This window comes from Chelonoidis abingdonii, chromosome 3, assembly GCF_003597395.2.
Source record: "Chelonoidis abingdonii isolate Lonesome George chromosome 3, CheloAbing_2.0, whole genome shotgun sequence".
Taxonomy (NCBI): domain Eukaryota; kingdom Metazoa; phylum Chordata; order Testudines; family Testudinidae; genus Chelonoidis; species Chelonoidis abingdonii.
Window position 1 is genome coordinate 160612974 of NC_133771.1, and position 25539 is coordinate 160638512.

General features: G+C 38.9%; 1 protein-coding gene across 6 annotated transcripts in view; it reads left to right on the plus strand.

Moving 5' to 3' along the window:
• BABAM2 (BRISC and BRCA1 A complex member 2) overlaps window positions 1-25539 on the plus strand; it is a 308342-nt gene that overhangs the window by 40138 nt on the left and 242665 nt on the right. For all 6 annotated transcript variants that reach the window (XR_004375045.2, XM_032790217.2, XM_032790219.2 and 3 more), the window contains exons 3-4: window positions 1201-1277; window positions 21065-21159. Coding sequence is in view for 5 of the 6 variants with exons in the window: in XM_032790217.2 (XP_032646108.1) it covers window positions 1201-1277; window positions 21065-21159 (172 nt within the window). In the remaining variant the exon portion in view is untranslated. The remainder of the gene's footprint in view (window positions 1-1200; window positions 1278-21064; window positions 21160-25539) is intronic.

Genomic DNA, 25539 nt, shown 5'->3' on the forward strand with positions numbered 1-25539 from the left:
GCCCAGAGCTGGGCAGTACAAAGAGCTGCCCCGGGAGCCTGGGCAGTTGTGTGAAGCCCTGGACCCTCTACCTGCCCTTGGGGTTGGGACACAGACCGGGGCTGCTTTTGGGCTCTTATCACTGCCAACTCTGGCAGGGGGCGGGGTCTTGGGGGACGAGGAGGAGTAGGGGGCAGGGCCACAGAGGGGGTGGGGCACCTGCATATGTCCTGTTTTTCCATTTTGAAAAGGTGGTCAGTAGGGTACTGCACTGGGACTCAGGAGACATGATTTGTATTCGTGACTCTACCACTGATCTTATGTGTGAACTTGGGCAAGTCACTTCACTTCTCTAGGCCTCTGTTTCCCTTCCCACCTTTTGTCGGCCTTGTCTGTTTAGACTGCCAGCTCTTTGGAGCAGGGGACTGACTTAGTATGCATTTGTAAAGTGCCTAGCACAATCTCAGTTGGAGCCTTTAAGTGCTACAGTAATAAAAATAATTTTGTACATGCGCATTTAAAATATTTTTTTCTTAAATGACATGGTGCAATCACTAGTTTTGTTAGACTATGGGAATGGGAACTTGGAACACCTGATTTCTGATCCCAGCTATGTCACTAATTTACTATGGGTTTGGGCAGATCTTTTAATCTCTCTGTTTTATTTTCCCTACCCATAAAATGGGTAAAAATGGCTGTGAATTTTTACTTCATTTAAATTCACAATGCAGCTCAGTTTCTTCAAAGATGGAGACAGGCAGTACAAGTCTGTTGTACTGCTGAGTAAGTCAAGGAGAGCAGACTGTTTCTCTACTACATGAGTTAGAGAGTTTGGTGGGTTTTGGAGGCTGATTAAAGTATATCATTGTGAGGTGTCTCAAATCAGAGAGCTGTTTTCCTGGGAGATCCTTTGGTGCTTCAGACTGGTAGAGAAACTGTTGTTTCTTGGGACAGGTCTAGATGTCTCACATTTTTGTGTGAATTTATGGATGGACTGAATGGAATGGAATGAACTTTCAGCATTGTAGCTTACTCCTCCTTCCCCACTTAATCTTCCTGTTTTTCCAGAAATGTGAGGAGAGCAGGACACTATCAGCCTTTCCATAAGAATTTCTATTATACCATCTGGGTAGTGCTCACTCATCTCATTTGTATCTTGTTAAGCATTGTTACTGTCTATCACTATTGTTTAGAAATTCCTTTCCTTGTTTTCAATTTTAGCTGTACCTCTTTGACGCCTGGACCCAGCTGTGATCGGTTTAAGTTGCATATCCCATATGCTGGAGAAACACTCAAATGTAAGTTAAAGCCATTTATATCACCCATTCTCTACTTCTCTCACCCCGTTTTATGTCAGTCACGATGCTCTGTGCTAACAACTCAATATTTCCCAGTGTTTCAAACTTTGCCATTTTAGCATGAATCTTGTGATATTTGGTGTCATCATAAAGCTCCAACTTCTGGAGTCATGTGACTATGTGAAAATCTTAGCTTTCATTTAAAAAAAATAAGTTTCTAGTTTTCATAGATGCAGAGAAAAGGTTGAAAACATAAAAAGAAACCAACATTTATTATTTTTTAAAATGTTGTGATTAAGACCGTCATAATTTTTGGAGGCTAGACTCATGCTCTTGGAATGCTTTGGGTTGACAATACTGATTTCGTCTCTGGTAGTGAGGATTTTCTTACTGCTACAGTATTTGTTATATTGTATAGAGACACAAATAGCTAGCGCAGGTTGTCATGCTGGGTGAAGCAGTGGAATTTGGTTTTAGTGATTAATACTTTCAGAGCTCATTTGGCTATCAGATCTTCCTTTCTAAATGCCATTTCTAGTGATAGATGTTGGTTTGTTTGACCCTCCCGTTGTTGAATGGGTATTTGGGTGTAAAAATTAGATACGAGACTACTTCGTTTCATGTTTTTAGAAGATAGGAAAGAATTTTTTCATCTTCTCCATTTCCATTCAGCTGCAGGTGAAGAATGGTAAAAGTTGTGAGGAAGGATAACGTTAAAGCAATAATAAAGTGACTGATCTATCTTGGCTATCAAATGCATATAAAAACTTGCTTTATTGTTTATGGTGGTAATTTTGCTTCCACAAATGTATCTGACTTGTGACCATTACACTTCCATGGAATTTCATGGAGTATTCATTCAGCTGTAATGATCAAGAAGTGTCCGTGTGTCTGTCTCAAATCAATTCTTATAGCCTGTCACAGGGTGACTTGCCCTTTAAGAATGATTGGTCATGTCCCACCTGTAACACTTATTTTCTCCACCTGCATGAGCTCAGTCACATGATAGATTGTGTGGCTAAATCAGGGGTTCTGGGATGGAGATAAGACAGAAGCCTGTGGAGAGCCTGAGGGGGAGAAGGGAGAATGTAGATATGAACCCATGGGGAGCTGCTGCTTGGTAGAGACTCAAAGGACCAAGGAGTGCCTAGGCCCAGCTTGAGACTAACGGGACAGAAGACTCTTTTGTGTTTATTCTGGACTTGGATATCCTGCAAGAGGTACTTTTTCTTTAATGACTTAGCTAAATAGCCAGGTCTCTGTAGCAAGTTATCACTGCAACCAAAACAAGCTGAGAGGTTGGGTGGTTCAGTCTAAGTGAGAAGAAACTGAGGCAGTGGCTAGCCTAAAGCTGGACCTGGTAGGAGGTGCAGCTATATAACCTAAGGGCTTCTCTACATGGGAAGTTAGTGTGCAGCAAGCTGGGGTGTGAATTTACAGATCACAAGTTACTCTGCACTAACTTCCTATGTGAACACTCTTGTACTAAGCTAAACTATCTGAAGGCACTTTGGGTACATAGCAAGACTGTTCTCTTGGGGAGATAGTGTGGAGTAGCCAGTGTGCTGTCAGTTCACACTCTAGCTTGCTGCACCCTAATTTCCTCAGGTCTTCAAGTTGGAACACTGTATCATTTCAGTGTGGTCTACTGGCTTGGCTTATTGTAGCTTTGCTTTTATCTGTAAAGTTTTCACTTGCCATTTCTGAAATTCATCATTCCCTCTCAAATTTTATTTAGTAATTAGAGGTGGGTCATCATATTTTTTTATTTAGGTCAGTCAATAAGCAGATGGGTAGTACCTGTTTTATTCACAAAACATGTTGTTTGTACTCTGGTAGTCACACTGATCTAGAGAGTATGTGGTACAATTTAAATGCTGAGGAGAATTTCTTTGTATTTCAGTATGCATTAGGACTTTTTATCTGATTGCACAGTACCGTAGAAGCCATACTCCTTCTACAAACAGCAATCAACAGAGTTATCATTCTATATTGTTACAAATATTTTAATGGTAGTTTGACATTTACAGCAAAATCTGTCATTCCAGGAATTTACTTTAGGTAGGCCATGAAATTGTTTGTTTTTCTGTTTTTATGATTATAGTCCGCTTAGACTCCAACATGACTGTCAGGATGAAGTGTGTATTTAATCTGCTGTTCTAAAAGTACCAAAATGTTGCTTAGGATTCATCACAGAAATATGGGTAGATGTTTTCAGAAAGATGAAGATAGAATCTTGGATGCTAGAGATTACATAGAACACACTGGAGCATCATAAATGTGGACATTTCCAACATGAATTTAGCCTAACCCATTCAGTACATACACCTCTACCTCGATATAACGCTGTCCTTGGGAGCCAAAAAATCTTACTGTGTTATAGGTGAAACCCATATATTGAACTTGCTGGACTGCGCAGCCCCCCCCCCCCCCCCCGAGCACTGCTTTACCGTGTTATATCCGAATTTGTGTTATATTGGGTCACATTATATCGGGGTAGAGGTGTACTACTTTGGGACATGGTGGTATTTTTTCCTAGTATATGAAGAGGACAACTATGTCAACTAGTATTCCTTACTTTTGTGTACACTGTAGCCTCTCTGTTTAGAGAGAGGTCCATTTTTAGCTAAAAATAATAATAAAATTCTTCAATGTCCAGGTGGCAAGTTCAACCCCATTTTAAAGCCTTGAACAACCTACTTCCATTTATTAAATGCCGTAAAACAATGTTAAAGACTTGCTTTGTGGCTACTGCCAGATTGCACTGAAGGATCTTAATAGTGCAACAGCAAGATTGAGAACGTTACCATCGTTTCTGTGGGAATATAATAGCTCTCTCATGTATCACCTGTAGAGCTCTGTTTTTAAACAATTCATTGAGAGATTTTAAAAAAGTGAGTGTTTTTGAGTACAGAGAGACCAGAGTTGTTCCTGATGAGGGAAGATTTCACAAACAAGCGAGCGATGTGCAAGGAAGTAGGCGTACAAAGTCTATAGTGGTAAACACAGGTAGTAAGCCTAGATTTGGAAGAGTATGCCTGGAACTGCCCTTCTTACTTATCTTTGTGACGTGTGCATTGAACTTTGATATCAAAATGGAAATGCCATCAAATCAGCTTTTCTTCATTCACCATGTGTCCAGTTTCCATGATTTAAAAACCAAAACAGCCAATACCTGCATATAATCATGTTGTTAACCTATACACTGATTGAATAAGGAACATGATGCAAATAAGTATTTTGTTCAGACAAATTGATTTTTCAGATTATTAATAATAATTGATGAACTGAAGTGTTAATTCTTCTTAGCATTGTGAGTTTAAAAATGCTTATGAGTCATTCATAGCATAAAACAATATTATGGCTCACACAATAAAGATTTGTGCCAATGGGCACAAGAAAGGGTTAATAATTTAGAGTTCAATAAAAAAAGTCTGTGACCACTATGGGGGAAGCCTGCCACTGTAGGCAAGCAGAAATCTGTAAAAACTCCCTGAAGTCTGTTGGCAGATCTGTTTGTTATCTTTACAAGGCAGAATAATTCTGCAAAGGAAGATTGCAAAATCTGGCAGTAGAAAAAGGTAGGCTGAAATGATCAGGATCTCCTGTATCCAGGGTAAAGTGCCAAACACAGGCTGAAGTGTCTGGTTTCTTTGTGGTTTGTGCTACATCCTCTTTGCAACAGATCAGGTTTATGTGGATCATCAATCATAACTGCTGCCACAATGCAAATACCCTGGTACTGTGTCCCATTGTGTTGAAAGCGGTTGGCATACTTATTTAGGGAAGTACAGCTGTACAGTCACAGTCTTGTTTTCCATAATATCAGGAAGCTCACAATTGTTACTGTTGTTGCTTTCCTCCTTGAAAAAGGGGAAAAAATGTACTTGTAGCAAATTCAATAGATGCCGACCAGCAACTTAAAGTCATGGTTTTGACAGCTTTGGTAAAACTGAGCAGTTCAGAATGGCCTTTCCTATCATTTTAATAATTTTCTTCAGTTTCAAATGGAGATTTATTCTGTCTTTCAAATTTCATATTCAGTTCACTTTTGCTTTTAGTTTTTGCTTGCTGTGGTGTTCTTGGAACATTATCTGATACCAGCCCAAATAAGGCCTTGAGGATCTCCACTGTTTTTTACTTCATTTAAAGAGCCTCTTACACTGGAGAACACTTTGTATTATATCAGGCATAAATATAAATCAGTTTGTCTATATATTGCATATATATTTTAATAAAAGATTAGTAATTTGAAAACTATGTTCTTTTGAAGAATCATAGACAGTCCATCTTCTGACGGGGAAATAATAATTTTGTTTTGTTGTTTTTATGATCATGACAGGGTGGATGCCTTAATGGTTTAAACGTCAGGCTTAACCTCCTTATAAATGTGTATTAAAGTCATAGCAAGGTCATCCTGGACCTTCATTCTTCCAGAGTTCTATGGTGTTCCATTAAACTCCACAGTTTGGTATGATGGGGTCTTTCAGCTGTGACCTTAAAATCGTACTGTCTGCTTTGCATGGCTGTTAAATACCCTATGTCAGTTTTCACAAATACCATTTTTTCAAATATAGAGGTTTACCTGATGGTCTTTGGTCAAAATTCCAGCCCCTATTCTAATATAAAATAAATGTCTTAAATATCAAGTAACATAGAGGCTGCTGTACTGAGTTCCTTAATCAACTTTCATATTTATTTCAATTAAAAGACTAATTTTTGACTCTGAATTCTATGTGTATAATGCTTATTTTTAATTAGGTATCACTTTTTTCCTTGAAAGAAAGAAAGAATTGTCCTCTTTCAAAATGACTGTCACATCTCATTGTTCCCAGTGAGCATGAGGCTATTGGCTGCCCTCAGTTAAAATGTTTTTTTCAAAATAGCCACTGCCTTCCATTGCTCCTGGAGGGAATGAAGTCAAGTTGCTCTCAGGAATAATGATAGGCCTTTTGTCCTATCAGGAGATAGAGAGGAACAGTGTGAGGAGCAGCTAGGGTGACCAGATGTCCCGATTTTATAGGCATAGTCTCAAATTTTGGGCCTTTTTCTTATATAGGCTCCTATTACCCATCACCTCCGTCCTGATTTTTCACATTTGCTGTCTGGTCACCCTAGGAGGAGGTGAATGGAGGCAGTAGCCATCTTAGCTAATGACAGCCTGTGACCTTCTTTCCACTGAGAAAAATGGGAGCTTGGGAGGGCAATTTAAGAAGGGTAGCTGAATTGAGGGCAGTCTTTTGCCTCACTTTTATTGACAATAATAGATGACAGCCATTTTGAAAAAGGACAGTTCTTCATGGAATACTCTGAACTAGAACATTACTTATTCAGCCTCTTTCATTTATGAAGAATAATGGAGAAATGACGATTAATCCTAAAAAAAATCTTCAAATGTAGCCTGTGCACAGGGTTTCAACTATATGGGAAGTTTTGAAGAGTCTGTGATATTCCCATTATTAACATAATTAGGTACAAAAACGGTCAGATAACATATAACAGAGAGATTGAATCCTTGCTTCAAGGGCAAAATTCTGTCTTAACTATGGAGCTGCAACTGAGCTACCACATATGCGAAGTATGGGGCAACTTCTTGTTCTGAAAAATTAATTATTGTTTGAGAAGATGTGTTCACTGTGAGCAGGTTTGTTAATATTTTTGTTGGATTTTACCTTTATGAAGATAACCATAATTCTAATATTTCTTAATGCCCTGTTTTAATTATCAGTTCCTGGATCATTGTACTTTTGCGTCATTTAATCCTGTGTTGTCCTGTTTCTGATTTTTTTTTTTTTCCACTCAGAAGCTTTCACTACTTTTTACTGCTAAGAAATTCTGATAGAATTTTCTTCTATGCTGTTCACATTTCTTTTTTCAGGCACTGTGCCTCTCTTTGTCCTTGAGTGCTGTCATCTGGAATTTAACGGTGATTAAACAATGTGTTGCCCTTGTAATGCTAGTGTTATTCTCTGTGGCCTCTTGAACTACAGTATTTTTATCTTATTCTTCCTGATTTTCACTGTTTTTATGTGAGTGGTTTACAGATCTGAGCTCTACTCTCACCACTTCATTTTTCTTCCTTTATCGTAAAGAACATTTTTTGTCTCCTCTAAAGACTAATCTTTCTTTTTAAAAATTTTTTCAGTCCGATTTCTGTCTCACCGTTCCTTATTCAGTTGAATCACGAAACAAGTGATGGAAATACTAGTGGCTCACCCAGTCTATCCTGCTCTTACCAGCCTGTGCAATAATGTTCCCCTCAGGACATGTTGTAGTTCTGTATTCATTCTTTTCCCTAGTGCAATAGGCTCTTCTTCTAGTTCTCTTTGGCCTGTTTCTTCAAGGTGGGATCCTATGTTATTCGTTGCGTATTGGTTCTGCAAAACTGTTTGAATCCTCTTGATATGTTTTTGCCTCTTTACTGATTTATTTGCTTATCTGGAGTTATTTTTACTTTAGATCCTTTTGTTTACGTAAAGTCATAAAAGTAATTTTTCAAATTAAAGTATGATTTGAAAGACTTCTATCATTAGGCTGCAGCATGTTTTTCCAGTATTTTATATAAAGCTTTGAATATTTTGCACCAGAGGTGGTTAATGCCTTGCTTGAGCTTGGAATAGGCATTGAGTTCTTGGTTCCTGTATAGTTAGCTCAGTTCTCAGGCTTCTTTTACTTGGGGATACTCTTTCACTGTCTATTAAATCTCACCACTGGGAATCTTCCAAAAATAGCCTCATTTTTTCTTTGCTTTATTTCATCTTATTTCTAGTTTATAATTGCTGTTCCATTCTAAACAATCATTTTCCCTCATTTCTATCTCTAGCATGCACTTGACTTAGATAACATTTTGACTTTTCTCTGTCCACAATTTCAGTGTGCCTTGAACAAGTAAACATACGGCATTGTCTTTCCTTTTTTAAGCCAAAGGTTTCAGACAGTAGATTATTTTTTAAACAAGAGAAATATCCTTCAAGACAATTCCACCTCCTTTTTACTGTCCTAGACTCAGACCTCCCATTTGCCTCCACGGTATATATCCCCTTTATTCAACATACCTCCTTCAGTGTCTGACTCTACTTATCATTATTCTGCTCCATATCTGGTGAAATCCTCATCTATATCTTCATCTTCTCTTGCTTTGACTATTGCTCCTCTTTTTTATGTTCATATCAATTACCAACATCTTTGGAAATCTGCTGCCCATCTTCTCATTGGCCCTCCAATATCTTGACAGATGAAAGGAGACATGACAAAGTTGGTCCATCAGTGCTGCTTATCAATGGTATGGGGAAAGAGCCCAATGTGTAATCAGCAAACCTTCCTGCAGTGGATACAGGTCCACTCGCCAGATGGTGGTTGAAGCATACTCTGCTTCACGGCTTGCCTGCAAGCCTCAGTCTGGGCTCTCTGATGGCTCTCCACAGTGACTGCACCAGCCTTAACCTGGCTTCTCCAAACTCAGCGATTGTGGGCAGGATTTTCCCAGTTGTTAGTGAGAATACTGGATTTCTTGAGACCTTGCTTGACCTTGTCACTGTATCGGAGCATTGGCCTTCCTCTGCATCATGGGTGGTTCTTAAGTTGGTCATAGAGCACAACCTTTGGCAGACGATCCTGAGGCGTGCGTTCCTCGTGCCCCAATCAGCAAAGCCTGTGAACGTCCAGCATAGTCTGCATAGACTAGTAGTCCCCAAACTGTGGGGCATGGCCCCCTGGGGCACAGAGGAATGTTCAGTGGGTGTGGTGAGGCTGGACCAGCCCTCATGGGGGCAGGGTGGGAGTGCCACCCAGCCCTGCTCCACCTCCAGCTCTGCTGTGGTCCCTACTTCCTCTCCCTTCCTGTCTCCAGCTCTGGCTGCTGCTTCGCCCCTGGCCCTGGCCCGAGTTCTGCCCCCAACCTTGGCCCCCTTACTCCTGTTCATGTCCGGGGTGGGGAGCAGAGGGGGCCATGGCTGTGAAAAGTTTGGGGACCCTGGCATAGACTGTAGGCCAGTTCTATCAAGGATCTCATTATTGGTGATCTGTTGGTCCTAAGTAACATTTCCCACCTTCTCACATTTCCAAACGAATATAAGCTACCTCCACTGGCTTCTCATTCACTTCAGGATCTAGTACAAAATTGCTCTTATTTAAAAACTCTACAAGTATTTGCTCCAGTCTGTCTCATATCTTATCACTGTTCCCCCCCTTTGGTTCTCTGGCACTGGCTCTATTTCTCTTCCTTCACAGAATCTTAGCTATATGTTTTGCAACAGCAGCCCTAGAACAGTGTTGCTGTATCTTTTTGCATTGGTGTATCCCACCACCAATCCCCCGAACTACACAGGCTGCTAAAACACAGAGAGTTTGTATATATGCTCTCTCTTTCTCTTTAGGTTCTCTTGTTTGCTTCTGATTTAGAAGTGCTGAAGATTGGTTGTGCAAAACAACGTTTTGCTTACTTGGGCTGGGTGATGTTCTAGCATTCTAATTGAGTATGGAAAAAGCTTACCAATTAGGAAGATGCTTTAACTGCAGATTTGTCCTTCTACTTTACAAATCCCACAAAAAATAACATGTTTCGAGGATAAAGAATGTACAAATTTCTTACACGTATTATATCAAGTCACTACTGTAGTTAGTTGTGTATCATTTTTCTTAATAGCGAGATTAATAGAGTTTAAGGCCAGAATAGACACTAGATTATCTGGTCTGATCTGCTGTAAATCAGAGGCCATTAAATTTCATCCAGTTATTGTATTGAACCCAATAACTTGTGTTTGATTAAAACCTAATTTGTGTTTAGCTAAAGCATATCTTCCACAACATCAGTAGTACGCAGTATTTTCTGCTCATTAAAGTACTTACACATGATAATCAAGTCACCTCTCAATCTTGTTTTTGATCGCCTAGACAGATTGAGCTCTTTAAAAATCTCACTGTAAGGCATTTTCTCCAGCCCTTGAATAACTTTTATGGCTCTTTTTTGCACCCTCTCCAATTTTTCAATGTCCTTTTAAAATGTGGAAACCAGAACTAGATACAGTATTTGAGTATCACTCTTGCTATTGCTGTATATGGGGCAAAATCATCTCACTCCTCTCCTGTATATATATCCAAGGATCCCAAGCCATTTTTGCCAGAGCATCGCACTAGAAGCTCATGGAGTTGCTTGTCCACTATGACGGCTAGCTCCTCTTCTGAGTCACTGCTTTCCAGGATATAGTCTTCCCATTCTGAAGTTATAGCCTGCATTACTTGTTCCTAGGTGTATAACTTTCTGGTGTCCGCATTTGGCATGTTTTGTTTGAACGGTCTTAGCTTACAAAGTGGTCCAGAACTCTCCATATGACTGGCTTGTCTTCATCATTATTTACTACTCTGCCTATCTTTGATTCACAAATTTTAAAAACAGTGATTCTGTATGTATGTATTTATTTATTTATAGAACATTGATGAAGAATGTGAAGAACATCAAGCCCTGTAGAACCCCATTAGAAACATCTGTCCTCCGTGATGATTTCCATTAACAACTGCTTTTTTACATCTGTCAGTTAACCATTTCTTAATCCATTTAACATGTGCTTTATTGATAATATATATTGCTCATTTTAAAATTAGAATATTGTGTGGCACAAAGTGAAATGTCTTACCAGAGTCTAAATATATTGCATCTATGCAGTTGTCTTTATCAACCAAACTTGTAATTGCCTTAAAGAATGAAATCAGGTTTGCTTGGCAAGACCTGTTTTCTATAAAACCACGTTGATTGGCATTAACTGTATTCCTAGACTTTAATTCTTTATCAGTTGAATCTTGTATCTCTTTTCCTATTATTTTACCCAAGATTGATATCTGATTGTTTGGTCCTTAGATTCCCACGTTATCCTATGTTCGTTTTTTAAATATTGGCACAATAGTAGCACTCATCCAGTTTTCTGAAATTTCCCAGTATTCCAAGATTTATTAAATATTATCATCAGTGGGCCAGAGATTCTTGGACACACGTTATCCGGGCCTTTGATTTAAAAATGTATATCCCTAATAGATGATGATTAACGTTCTCCTTGGTTTCTAATGGTCTCAAAATTACTCATCAGCCTGATATGATACAAGCACATCATCCTGCTTTTTTTCATATACAGAACAGAAATATTTATTGAACACTTCTGCCTCTTTCTGCATAATTTTTAATATTTTTACTATCTCCATGTAGTAATGGGCCTATGCCATTCTTAGGATTTCTTTTGTTCCTAATATAGCTAACCCCTGGCCCCCAATCCACCTCCTTCTTGTCCTTAGTCCTGCAAGCCATGGATTTTTCCCTGATGTCTTTAGCTTACAATATCACTTTTCTACGCTTCATAACTTCTAATTTATATTGATTGCCATCTGTTCCCCCTGTTTCTATTTGTTATATATTGCTTTTTTTATTTCTAATTGCTGCCTTCATTTTGCTACTCAATCAGGATGGGCTTTTAGCCAAAGTTGTCCTCTTTCTTGATTGTTGTATTGTAACTTTTTGGCCATTTAATAAACTTTTCTTAAAGAGCTCCAAATTTTCCTCCCAATTAATTTTGCTCATGATTTTCCTCAGCTTTGGGAAATCAGCCTTTTTGAAATGCCAAGTATACATGTTACTGGTTGTGATTCTCTGTTTGTCCATATTGAATATAATCAGGTCATAATCATTGGTTCCTAGGCAACCATCAACTTCTTGTCCAGTGATTAATTCATCCTTATCTGTCATAATAAGGTCCAAAATAGAGTCACCTCATGTTGGACGCTATATCTTTTGTGCTAAATTATCTATAATTTTTAGAAACTCAAATGATCTAATGATGACTGCATGTGGCTTCTAGCATGTCTTCCAAACTGAAATCCTCCATAATACAATTTTTCTTTTCAGACTTCTTAGACTGGTGCTTAAGGAGTAACTCATCCTGTTATTTGGCTTGATTTGGCAGTCTGTTAAAGGCTCCACCAGTACCCCCTCCTGGGATTTCTTAGCACATTGATTTGTAAGCTTTCAAATCCTGTTTTTCTGAGTTACTGATAATCTCTTTAGGAAGGATACAGGGGGCAGTGGTGAGAGGTGGCACCCTACATTAAAGACACTGTAATTTCTTTTAATCTGTGATCTTTAACATTCCAGTCATGCAGATTGTCCCACAAAGTTTCAGTAATGCCAGTTTTTTAAATGAGAATTTCCAGTTTCTCTTACTTGTTACTCAGACGTCTACCATGGTATACGAGCAACTGGAAAATATATTCTCTTCATGATCTTTGACACACTGATTTAATCTGTTCTTGGCACACTGAGTTTGAGTTTGTACTGCATCTGCTTCCATAGCACCCATCTCTTGCATTATTCACTTTCCTGGCTCCTGCAGCTAGTCTCCATCTGAGAAGATTAGCACCCATATCTGTGAGATGCAGATTGTCCTGTTTGGACAGCCCTGTCTCCCTCTGAAATATGGCCCAGTGCCCCATAAAACCAAAACCTTCAGCATCACACCAGTGATGCAGGCAGGGGTTTAGCTCCAGTATTTTCTGCCTTCTCTCACTTGTGGGACCAGAAGGTTGTCTGAAAAGATCATTTGGATGTGCTCCCTTCCAGGATCCCTGAAGTCTTCTATAATCTGCACTGTTCCTCACAATGCTGAGTCATTGCTTCCAATATGTATCATCACTAATGGAGAACAACTTCATAAACCTGTCCAATGTTGCAGTTACATCTCATATTTTCATTCCAGGGAAATAGCACACCATCCTGTTTTCCTTGTGTCCCTTGCTGAATTCTGCATCCACTGTTCTTAATATACAGTTATTGTTGACTGTGGTTTGACTTCTTAGGATGATTGAAGAATACCTCGTGGTGGCTTCTTGCTTCATACTACATGTATGTCCCCTACAGCTTCCTGTTCTATTCCTCTAGTCACAGGTTCCTTGGCAGTTGACTTTGAGTATCTGATTACATGAAGTTGAATGCTTTCTGGCTCTCTTTCCTCTCTTAGTCAGAAATTGCCAGTCTGTTTCTTTGGTTTTTACTCTCTCCAATTCTCTTAACACCAATCCCTCTTCTTGTGGTGTCTGTGGCAACAGTATTGGATTCTTGGTGTCCAAGAAGTCTTTATTTTCTTGGATGCTGGGCAGTGTTGAAACTTCCATTTTCAGACCACATATCTTTTCCTGCAGTGTGGCCACTTACTTGCACTTCATGCAGCAGGACTCTCTTCTATCTTACAGCACAAAAGAAAATCTAACGTGTCCAAAGCAGGTCACAGCTATGATCTCCAAAACTTTCATTAATAATTGTTTTGTTGCGGTGGAGTCATAGTGTTGGTGCTTATATTATCCAAATTCATTACTGATCCTTAAACTTGCTCTTGATTCTGAAAATGTTTTAAAACGGATAGTATAAAAATGACAGTTTTCTTTTCTCTCTTGGTCTTCCACTCTCTCTCAAAATCCATTTATAAAATTAAATACATTCTTTTGGGATAGATAAGTGTTTGATTAGTAGGTAGTGCATGAGGTATCAGTAGCTACTGAGACATTGAGGGTGGTCTAATGGCAGGTACAGCATGCTGCCACACAGAGATGTTGGTTCAGGTTCCAAGAAACTGAGCTAGGTATAGTTTGGAGGAGTTGGAGGCAGCAAATTCAGCTATTCTGGAGAAAGAATACATTGCAATGTTCTGTTTGAACCCCTCTTCAGGTGACTCAATAGTGGGCCTGACAGACTCCATAGAGGGACCCCTTCAACTGTGCTCTGTGTGGGGCTTTTGAGTGCGGAATTGGATGAATGTTTCTTTAGGAGTATACAAAAGGAGAGCTGAATAGCAGAGATTAAATCTGTTATGCAAAGCTGAGAGCAGAATTCAGCCCTCTGTATGTTGTAGTACAAAATAGGATAAAAATGAACATTAGCTTTAGCATTAGACTTTATTTTTCTTTGTTTTCTGGGTTTAAGTGAGACTTCTAATTATCTGGCTGCAATTTTTCATGGCTTGTTTATAATAACTAATGTCCTTGGTCATAAGAAGTTAATCACTCCTGACTTTGTGTAGTCATAAATTGGTATTTCTTTAGTCCCTCTTTTGTTTAAAAAAAAAAAAAGTGCATAATGTTAATTCATTCTTCCACCACAGCAGTTCTCAGACTGGTCTGTTGAGTGCTTGTTGGTCATCCACAGAGATGATTCCATTCCTTTTTTACATCTGTTAAATTGTATTATAGAATCAAAAAATACATTTCTAACATTATTTATCCATGTAAGGAATTTCTGTAGTTGCAAGAGGCATGATACAATATATGATTGGTTCCCTTCTTTTGTTTGCAAACATGAGAGGGCGGGGCATGCACAAAACTATCTGCTTAGTAACATGTGATCCACATTATGGAACAAAAATTGAGAACTATTTTACCTCATGTTGTACCATTCTAGTACTTAGGCTGGATGACTGGGTGTCCCCTGGCACTCCTATAGGCAGCACATAAGGGTATGGGTCCTCCCATATGAGAGGAACTCCTGCCTCAATAAGTGATTTTAAGACAGGGTGACCAAATGTCCCGATTTTTATAGGGACAGTCCCTATTTTTGGGTCTTTTTCTTGTATAGGCTCCTATTATCCCCCATCTGCCCACCCACTGTCCTGATTTTTCACATTTGCTGTCTGGTCACCCTGTTTCAAGAGGTGCCTGTGGGGTATGTCTTCCAGCCTCAGAGTGCGGGAAACTCTTTAGTAACAGGAGCAGGAAGGGAGGAGCTACATCTATACCCTCTGTATTCTTCACCTTGAATGGACTCTTACACTGTGTATTAACTGCTAAACAGTCTGATCCATCTGGTATTTAGCGGTGACATTCTGAGTACCTTACCCAGACCTGAAGCAGAGCTCTGTGTAGCTCAAAAGTTGTTTCTTTCTCTAGTACAAGTTGGTTCAGTAAAAGATGCTACCTCACCTACCTTGTCTTTCCAATATATAAATACCGTTGAAAGCATCGAACTAATGACTGAAAGCAAAAAGGAAAATTATTGTGTTTTCAGGATTGATTTGGAAAAAAGTGGCTGAAGAAACAGTATGACAAGTTTTATGTGCTGTTGTAATAAGGGGTTTAACTTAAGGTGACCTCAGCTGGTGATGATGTATGTCATCTGGTTAGAGAGAGAGAGAGCTCAGTCCAATACTCGGAAGGGCTTTCTACTTGAAGAGGGAGGGCATTGATTTTAATGTAGAATTTTACTGTCCTCTAGTAGCCTTGATTCACACATAGAGTAATTGGCTTATGCTGTGTGGTGGTAAGGACAATCCTAAAAACAGCCTTTTGTTAATTGTAGACACCAGAAAACTGTAGAAAAGAGTATTGCAATAGTCTAAACTGTATTAAATGCACTAATGCTGTCACCAACAAAGACCTCTATGGGCACAAATGATAGGTAAGCACATCAGTGCCTGACCAGGCAACCGGAGCAACAGTGTCAAACTGCAAATTTTCTACCTCTTACCATAGTGTGTGTATATTTTAAAACTCCATCTTATTCAAATAGTAATTGGGTAACATCTAAACTCAAAAGGGTTGCATTTGAGAGGATCCTTATCTAGAAGCTATAGCACAAGACTGAGAGGCAATCAGTGGTCTGTGTTGGCTCTGCCACTGATTTGCTGTGTGACCTTTGGGTGTGGGGATGTCATACAACTTTCTGCGCCTCAGTTTCACCATCTGTAAAATAAGGATATTACACAGATATTGGGAGACTTGATTGATTTGAACATATGAGCTCTTCCAAGAACCTAAAAGTGCTTTACAGATGTTAAAAGTTCAGATTCTGATCGTGCAATGGGCTGTGCATAGACAGATCCCTGCACCTGCATTAAATCCCACTGACTTCAATGTGCTCAGCACAGTGCAGGGATTCACTTGTGGAGCTCATTGTAGGATCAAAGCTTTCGTCTTCAGCTTCCCTAGTGAGGTTGGTAAGTATCCCCACTTTATAGATGTGGGGGGTGGGAAGGGAAGGCATAACTAAACTAACTGGCACAGAATTATATAGGCAATGAATTGAAGAACTGGGAGTAAAATCCCTGGGTGGTGATTCCTCAGTTTGGTGCTTCTCAACTAAAAAAGATGACATTATAAATGATTTAAACATTTACTGCATATACAGTTAATATTCAGGTTGGATTGTAATATCTGTTATGTTTTCATATTTTTAGAGGTCAGAAATTTTCAGACTGAACAGATTTCTTTTGGAAAATGCTGCTCTTATGAAATCAAAACTAGGGCTGTCAAGCAATTTAAAAAAAATAATCACGATTAATTGTGCAATTAAAAATTAATTGTGATTATTTGTGTGATTAATCACACTGTTAAACAGTACTAGAATACCATTTATTTAAATATTTTTGGATGTTTTCTACATTTGCAAATATATTGATTTCAATTATAACACAGAATACCAAGTGTAAAGTGCTCACCGTATATTTATTTTTGATTACAAATAATTGCACTCTAAAAAACAAAAGAAATAGTATTTTTCAATTCACCTAAGTACCGTAGTGTCATCTCTTTATCATGAAAGTTGAACTTACAAATGTAGAATTTTGTACAAAAAGTAACTGCACTGAACAATAAAACAATGTAAAACTTTAGAGCCTACAAGTCCACTCAGCCCTACTTCTTGTTCAGCCAGTCACTCAGACAAACAAATTTGGTTACAATTTGCCAGAGATACTGCTGTCTGCTTCTTGTTTACAATGTCACCTGAAAGTGAGAACAGGAGTTCACATGACACTGTTGTACCCAGCATCGCAAGATACTTATGTGCCAGATGCGCTAAAGATTCATATGTCCCTTCATGCTTCAGCCTCCATTCCAGAGGAGATGCATCTATTCTGATGACGGGTTCTGCTCAATAACAATTCAAAACAGAGTGGACCGACGCATGTTTATTTTCATTTTCTGAGTCAGATGCCACCAGCAGAAGGTTGATTTTTCTTTTTTCGTGGTTCTGGTTCTGTAGTTTCTGCATTAGAGTGTTGCTCCTTTAAGACTTCTGAAAGCATGTCCAGACCTCGTCACTCTCAGATTTTGGGTGGCACTTCAGATTCTTAAATCTTGGGTCGAGTGTTGTAGCTATTTTTAGAAATCTCACATTGGTACCTTCTTTGCGTTTCGTCAGATCTTCAGTGAAAGCGTTCTTAACACAAACAACATGGTGGGTCATCATCCGAGACTGCTATAACATGAACTATATGGCAGAATGTGGGTAAAACAGAGCAGGAGACATACGATTCTCCCCCAAAGAGTTCAGTCACAAATTAAATTAATGCATTATTTTTTTAACGAGCATCATCAGCATGGAAGCATGTCCTCTGGAATGGTGGCTGAGGCATGAAGGGGCATACGAATGTTTAGCATATCTGGCATGTAAATACCTTGCAGCGCCGACTACAAAAGTGCTACACGAATGCCTGTTCTCACTTTCAGGTGACATTGTAAATAAGAAGCAGGAAGCAGTATCTCCTGTAAATGTCAACAAACTTGTTTGTCTTAGCGATTGGTTGAACTAGAAGTAGGACTGAGTGAACTTGTAGGTGCTAAAGTTTTACATTGTTTTGTTTTTGAGTGCAGTTATGTAACACAAAATATCTACATTTTGTAAGTTATACTTTCACTATAAAGAGATTGCATTACAGTACTTGTATAAGGTAAATTGAAAAATACTATTTCGATTGTTTATCATTTTTACAGGGCAAATATTTGTAATAAAAAAATAATTTGTAATAAAAAATGAGCACTGTACACTTTGCATTCTATGCTGTAATAGAAATCAATATATTTGAAAATGTAGAAAAACATCTAAAAATATTTAATACATTTCAATTGGTATTCTACTGCTTAACAGTGTGATTAATCGTGATTCATTTTTTTAACTGTGATTAATTTTTTTGAGTTAATTGCTTGAGTTAACTGCAATTAATCGACGGCCCTAATCAAAACATTTTGTAGGATCTTAATTTTTCATCAAAAATTTAACTAAATCACTATCAGAGCTTTTTGTTTACATATGACTACTATATTACAATAGTTGAAACAGAGCACTTCCACCTGCTCAAAACATAATGTTCTTTTGTGGGAAATTTCAACTTTCTGTTCCAGCTTAATGGGCATAAAGTTATTTCAATAAATGTAGCTGTTTTCAGATATGTTCCCTATCAAATTCCAGTGCAACATAGATTATAGATCATCATCATGTTTTGAAACAAAATTAAACAGAAAACACTGTATAGAAATTCTTAGTGGATTGATTGGGTGGTTCAATCATAGACTACAGAAGCTTTCAGCTTTAGGTCACTGTTTCAAATCCCTAGGAACGCTGTGAATGAAATTTGTTTCCATGTGATGGTGGTCTAGTGACTTACCTGAAATGTGTTTGATGGTTTCTACTTCAGTTTCCAGTGGGCAAGCATTCGCATTACTAAAAAACATGAGTTGCACACTAGTTGGCAGGGAGACCTAGGATTGAAGCCCATCGTGACTGAGCTGCCTTTATCCCTATAATAAGAATACCTAGCACTTGCATTTCATTTTTGTCTGTAGAACTCAAAGTGCTTTACAAAGGAGGTTAATGTCATTATCCCCATTTTACGAATGAGGGAAAGTGAAGCAGAGAGAATGCAGGTGATTTGACTAAGATCATCCAACAGGCCAGCATCAGAACTAGGAATAGAACCTGGGTCTCTTAATCACTGGATCACTCTGCTTCTCGAGGTGGTGCCTTTCAAAGAACGTTGAGACATATTTGCAGAAGTTTAGCAGTTACAGATCCTCCACGTTTCCCATCCTCTACCTGTCCCATGAATGAATAGAGGACATCAGGTTGCAAGGCTGTTTATCCACGATTTTTCATCGGCACTAAATTAATACACACATTTTTGAAAGCTAAAAAACACCTAGAAGTTTTGTCTCTGTGTGAACAGAATTTTATATACTACTTTCCTGTCTTCAGTTTTACTGTGCTGTATGGGTTTTACATAGCTGATAGTACATAATAGGTTTTAGGTGTTGGCTTCTTTCTTTTCATGCCTACTGCCCCAAAAATCTTATTTTACGTGCAGAGCTCGTGGAGTTACTGCCTATTATATATCTTCAAATGGAGACTGGAGTAGTTCAGAAGCAGGGAAGAAGTACTGAATGCAGTTTCTTTCGAAGCCAGTTCCTCCTGTTTAGCTGAGTGTAGTTCTCTGAAAGTTTACATGATAACAATCACATCTTGATCTGTGTAAACTCTGAATTTTATTTGACATTTAAGTTTATAGTACAAACTAGAATTTTTTACGTACTGCAAGCATTAATAATCTTGCTAAGTAGTTTTGTTACATATTTTGTGATATTTAAGATAGGAACTCCATGTCAGAGATTGTGACCTAATTAATATTCTTATTTAATTTCAGATGGCATTAATACATATTAAAAATAACATATAGTCCAGATCTTTAGCATTTCCTTATATTCTGTTCCACTCAGTCAGGATGTGGTTAGTTGGGATGACTCCAGCTGATCCATTACATCCTCTCCCAAATATTGTTTGCTGGGAAAAAACGCTGCATGGTAGGATGATAGGACCATTCCAAATCCATGATGCTATCTGTTTAATACCCAGATTTGAGGACAGTCTGTGTCTCAGTCAATACAGATAGTAAGGTCCACAGAGATTTATAAGCTCTGTACCTCCCTTAATCCCCACAGAGTTTACTAACTCACCTTAATCAAGAAGACTGCTTAAATGAAGCTTGAGAGTCCTGTGTCTATTAAGCGACTTCTACTGTATAAAGATTTTTTTCTTATCAAAACCAGCGTTAAAGCCTAATGCATGGGGCTGTTGGTGTCATTTAACAAGATGCCTAAAACATGTCAGTAAACACAGGAATATTCAATGCATTTTAAAATGTTTATTTTGTAGTTCTCTGTTCATGTGTAATGAGTATGTTTTGTGCCATGTAAACAAAATGAAAAGTTTTCTTTTGAAATATGGCTATTAAATGTAGAATGTGCTATAAAAAGGGTACCAAGGAGTTCATATTTTATTTCCCTGATATTTGAATCATATGTAGTCAGTTTACAACTCCAGTGATGATTTTTTTCTCCACAGCTGTCAGCACTGAAAACCTAGGTCCAACAATTAACCTGTGTTCTGTCTCTTATGTCATCTTCAGTAATAGAGATTCTGCAAATGGTACTTACCTAACAGTTTTGTGATAATTCTTGAGGCAGTGTTGTTTCCTGTTTCCTCTCCCAATATTCACTGCATTGAAAATTTGGCTTTCTGTATGTCTACCTTAGCGTTTTATACTGCCACCCATCACCATAGTACCTGAGTGCCTTCCTTATAAAATCAATAGCAAATCAACAGGTTTTCCTTAGATATGACTCACAAAAATACATAAAACAGATATGCTGGGTATTAAATTTTAATTACTTAATATCCCAGATGTGCTGCTTTGAAGAAGGTGCTATTTTATATGGTTGCTTTTCTAACTATATCAGTGCTTCAAGGTGTCCCCTTGTGGGATAAGCAGTGAGAAACCAAGGAATAATTTGTTACATGTTTTCTGTACTTGCACAGGAAAATGCAGTGCCTTCAAGAATTAACTTTATCATCCAGTACATCTGATAGTTGTGTTTTGCATATGACTTCTGTTAATTGAAAATGGGCTTAATGAATTTTTCCTCTGCAGTATTTAGGATTTTGGGGATATGAAGTGGAAATAAACAGTGTTATTCACTTATTTTTATTTCAGGGGATATAATTTTCAATGCCCACTACCCAGAGCTGCCACCAGATTTTATCTTTGGAGAGGATGCTGAATTCCTGCCAGATCCCTCTGCCTTGCATGTGAGTACAGCTTCAGTGTTTTTGTGATCATTATGTGCTGGAGAGAGACTTGGCTTTTGAGAATGGCTCAACAATAGGAATTTGCTAACAATGCAGATTTTAAAAAAATCTTTTATTTCACTGTCCTATGGGTATGTAGACACTTTCTCCACTTTAAAACCATAATTATGGAGTCAACTAAATCATTAATTTAAAAATGTTTTAATCAAGATAAGACATCACATTCCTCGTATATAATCATTTAAAATGTTCTACAGTACATACCTGTTTAAAAAAAAAAAGTTGCTTTTAAAAAAATCAGTTGCTTCTATTTAGCACCTAATAATTTTCATTTGCTTCTTTCAGCAGAGGAGTAAACCTTTGCCATGCCTTTAAAACATTATTTGGACTTTGGCAGAGTTTATTTCATGGCAGAGAATGAGGTATAACTGGGTTGGGCTTTGGCATTAGTCTGTATTAACACCAGAAAGGGTGGAAACCAGGTGGGAGTGTATTGTGAGCACCATTGTGTCAGGCAAGACTCTGAAAACTTTATACTTATAATGAAATGGTGCTGCACTAAAGACAGAAGCGTGCTTTGGGGAGGGGAGATAATAAAATCGGCACATTAGATGGGTAATACTTTTTTGCACACTGTTGCTAGTGTGGAAAATACATACCATAGCTGGATACCAGAAACGTGAAATATTACTGAATATTTAAGATCAGTCTTTAATAATAAAGCCTTGTACCTAGAAGTGAACTTTGGTTGCGTACTTGTGATACTTCTAACTCTGATATAGTAATCACGTTAGTGTGCCTCCCTTGTCAGACAAATATACCTATAGCATAGAGCTCCAGTCTTATTCCTGTTCAGTAGCTAACATAAGCAGTTCTTCTTACTTCTGTTGTAGTGTTTTAAAGCTCAAATTAAATTTTCGGTTTTTGCTAAATATTTTTTAGCTTGCTCACTTCTGTTTTTCTTTCTAGTTCTATTCTCTTGTGAATGATACATAATACTAAGGAATCCATTAGTCATAGATACATTCCATATCAATCCATTAGTCATCAGTATGTTAACAAAAATTCTGCTGGAAATGCTAAGATGGCTTTGTTCTTAGTCCTCATTTTTTCCCCTGTGGGTCACTGATCTTTTCAGCTAGCCAAGTGCTTTGGAAGTTCTGTACCTAATTCTGTACGTCTGAAACATGAAAGATGTCATTTGGATACTGGATGTGTTTTGTCTCTTGGTCTGAGGCTGCAGAGTGGCTAACAGGTTATTTTAGTTCATCTGAATAGCTCATTTGCTAGCAGGGAATATCTATTCGTTATATTTTGGGATGTCTAACTTAGATTTCTTGATAGTTGGAATGTTTCTGTGACTTGGCAAATGGACTGTTAATTTAAAACTGTCCATAAAACTGAAAACACCAATTTCTTTATTCCTGTTGCTTTTTAAAACACTGAAAAATAAAAGGTAAAACATGATTTAAAAAGGACAGCATTTTTCTTACAGGGACAAAAACGTCTGTCTACCAGATAGAAAAGCTGAGTGCTTTGTTTAAATGGATCTAAGTTGCTTTGTACCATTACATCTCTTCAGGAATTTTATTTTATTACGGCCTTTATGTGTACTTGGGCTTTTGAAGGCTGTCTTCTTAATATTCACATTATCTCTGTTCTCAAGCAGGATGCAGTAATCCAGTACTAACCGGATTTTATTAATTGTGGGCAACAGGGAAATTAAATCAAATATGAAGAAGAATATGCATAGTAATAAGTAGAGTCTAAAATGTATTTTCATGATCTTTAATTCATTTCTTAAATTCTAGTAATGTTTACCCCTTTCTTGCAGAGAGTAGTAGCTCAGTGGTTTGAGCATTGGCCTACTAAACCCAGGGTTGTGAGTTCAATCCTTGAGGGGGCCACTTAGGGATCTGGGGCAAAATCAGTACTTGGTCCTGCTAGTGAAGGCAGGGGGCTGGACTCAATGACCTTTCAAGGTCCCTTCCAGTTCGACCTTTCAAGGTCCCTTCCAGTTCCAGGAGATAGGTATATTTCCATTTATTTATTTATTTATTTTTAGTTCTTGTTTCACTCTATTCCAAGCTTCTCAGTGGTCCTTATAGCAACATCACTTAAAGATTTGTGTCTCCATCAGATACATACTCTTTACTATGTATGTCATGTAACACACTTTTTTTAACATAGCAAAGAGATATTTGCAGCAAATGAGGGGTGAAACACTTCAAGGGAATTCTGGGCATCTTGCAGAAGAAATATTTATATAAAATTCATTGCTGAATGAGTTGTGTGATACATTTTGACAAAGTATGGTGTATCACCTTATCTTTAATGTAAAAATCAGTGCCCGGTGAGTCAACCTAGTCATTTAATCTGTCCAAAGCCGCCGCCTCCTTAACTCATCTGTTGTTTACTTATCCACCTTTTATCATGTAGTCCACCATCCCCTTTTCTCCCCAGAGATGCCAGCCTCAATGGCTGTTTGTCCCCTTCTCTCACGACCACCACTTTTCTTTCTTCCATGTCACTTCCTACACATGGAACCTCCTTTCTGAGCTGACCACAAAGCTTCTGCACTGTGGAAGCTGGCTACTCTGGACTGCTACGATTCGGTCGCTAACCAATTCGGAGTGGGAAAGTTGACCGTTGGACTTGTGTTGGTGGAAGCGTGCAGAGCCTTTCATCACATCCTGCTCCAAAAGACCATGACGATGAGCAACGTGCGTGACATTGTAGATGGCTTTGCACAAATGGACTTCCCTAACTGTGGAGGGGTGCTAGATGGCATGCATATTACAATTCTGGCACCAGACTGCTTAAGTACCAAGTACATTAATCAGAAAGAGTATTTCTCTATGGTTCTCCGGCGCTTGTGGATCACAGTGGGCACTTCACAGACATTAATGCAGGCTGGTCCGGAAAGGTGCATGACAGAGGCATCTTTCAGAAAACTGGCCTGTTCAGGAAGCTGCAAGCAGGGACTTTCTTCCTGGACCAGAGGATCACTGTAGGGGAAGTAGAAATGCCCACTGTGATCCTGGGAGACCCCACCTATCCCTTAATGCCATGGCTTATGAGGCCATACACAGGGCACCTTGACAACATCAAGGAGCAGTTCAACATCAGCCCGAGCAAGTGGAGAATAACCGAGTGTGCTTTTGGCCATTTAAAGGCCTGCTGGTGCTGCCTATATAGAAGGGTGGATCTGGCTGATGACAGTATTCCTGTGCTTATAGTCACATGCTGTACTCTCCATAATATTTGTGAAGGGAAGGGTGAAAGCTTCACTTAGAGAGGGACTGCTGAGGCTCAGTGGCTGGAGGCTGAATTTGAATAGCCAGAGACCAGGGCTATTAGAGGGGAGCAGCGCAGGGCCATACGGATCAGGGATGCCTTGAGGCAGCAATTTGAAGCTGAAAACCACTAATATTTGTTGCTGTACTCGAGAGTGCAGTGCTTGTAATGCTAGGAAGTGATTGTGATTGGTGCAGATGATGCAATATAAAGATTTAACATAATTGTCTGTTGCTTTGCAGGGCTCTGTTTGCTTTCAATTAATAGAATAAAGATGGCTTTCAAATCAACACAATTCTTATTTAAAAACCAACAACGAGAGGAGAGAGACAAACAAAAAACCACATCAGCACTGAGGGGGATGGGGAAGGGAAGATCCCAGGAGGTGTGGAGTCCCAGGACAGTTAAAGTTTTGTGTATGTCCAGGGATCATATCCAACCTGCTCCTTTGGAGTACAGTGCAGCGAGTACTGTACTTCAGCGGGCTAAACAGAGGGATGGGTATTGAGTGCAGTGGGTACTGGGAGTCCGCAGTGCTGGACTGTGACAGGGGAGAAGTGGAATGCCGTGGATACAGACTGGAGCCAGGAGGCTGATAAGAGTGTGCTAGCGATGTCTGGGGGTGCGCACAGGAAAGAGTTTTGTGACAGTGGCTGCAGGGGAGGACAGGCATGGAGCTGCTCAGTTTGCAGTGCTAGTATCGTCTGGAGCATGTCCACTTGGCACTCCATAACGTTTAAGAGCTACTCTGTGGATTCATTCTGGTGTGCCACATTTTCCTTTCGGTCCCTCTTCTCGTTGTCCTTCAATTCTTGTTTCTTGGTCGCAGACTGCACCATGACCTCATGCAGAAAGTTCTCCTTCGTTGTTCATGGCTGCTTTCTAATTCTGCACAGCCGTTCAGCCAGCCATAACAAAGAGGGAGGCTGGGCTCCCAAGGTTGTATCTGTGAAGCCAAAATGCAACATTATGCAGAAGCAGTATTGTTTGCAACACACAGACCACTGAGTCAATGATTTAAAAAACACCCAGTCCTCACACACTTGTCACTAACTGGCTGACTCCAGGCAAGCACACATGAGC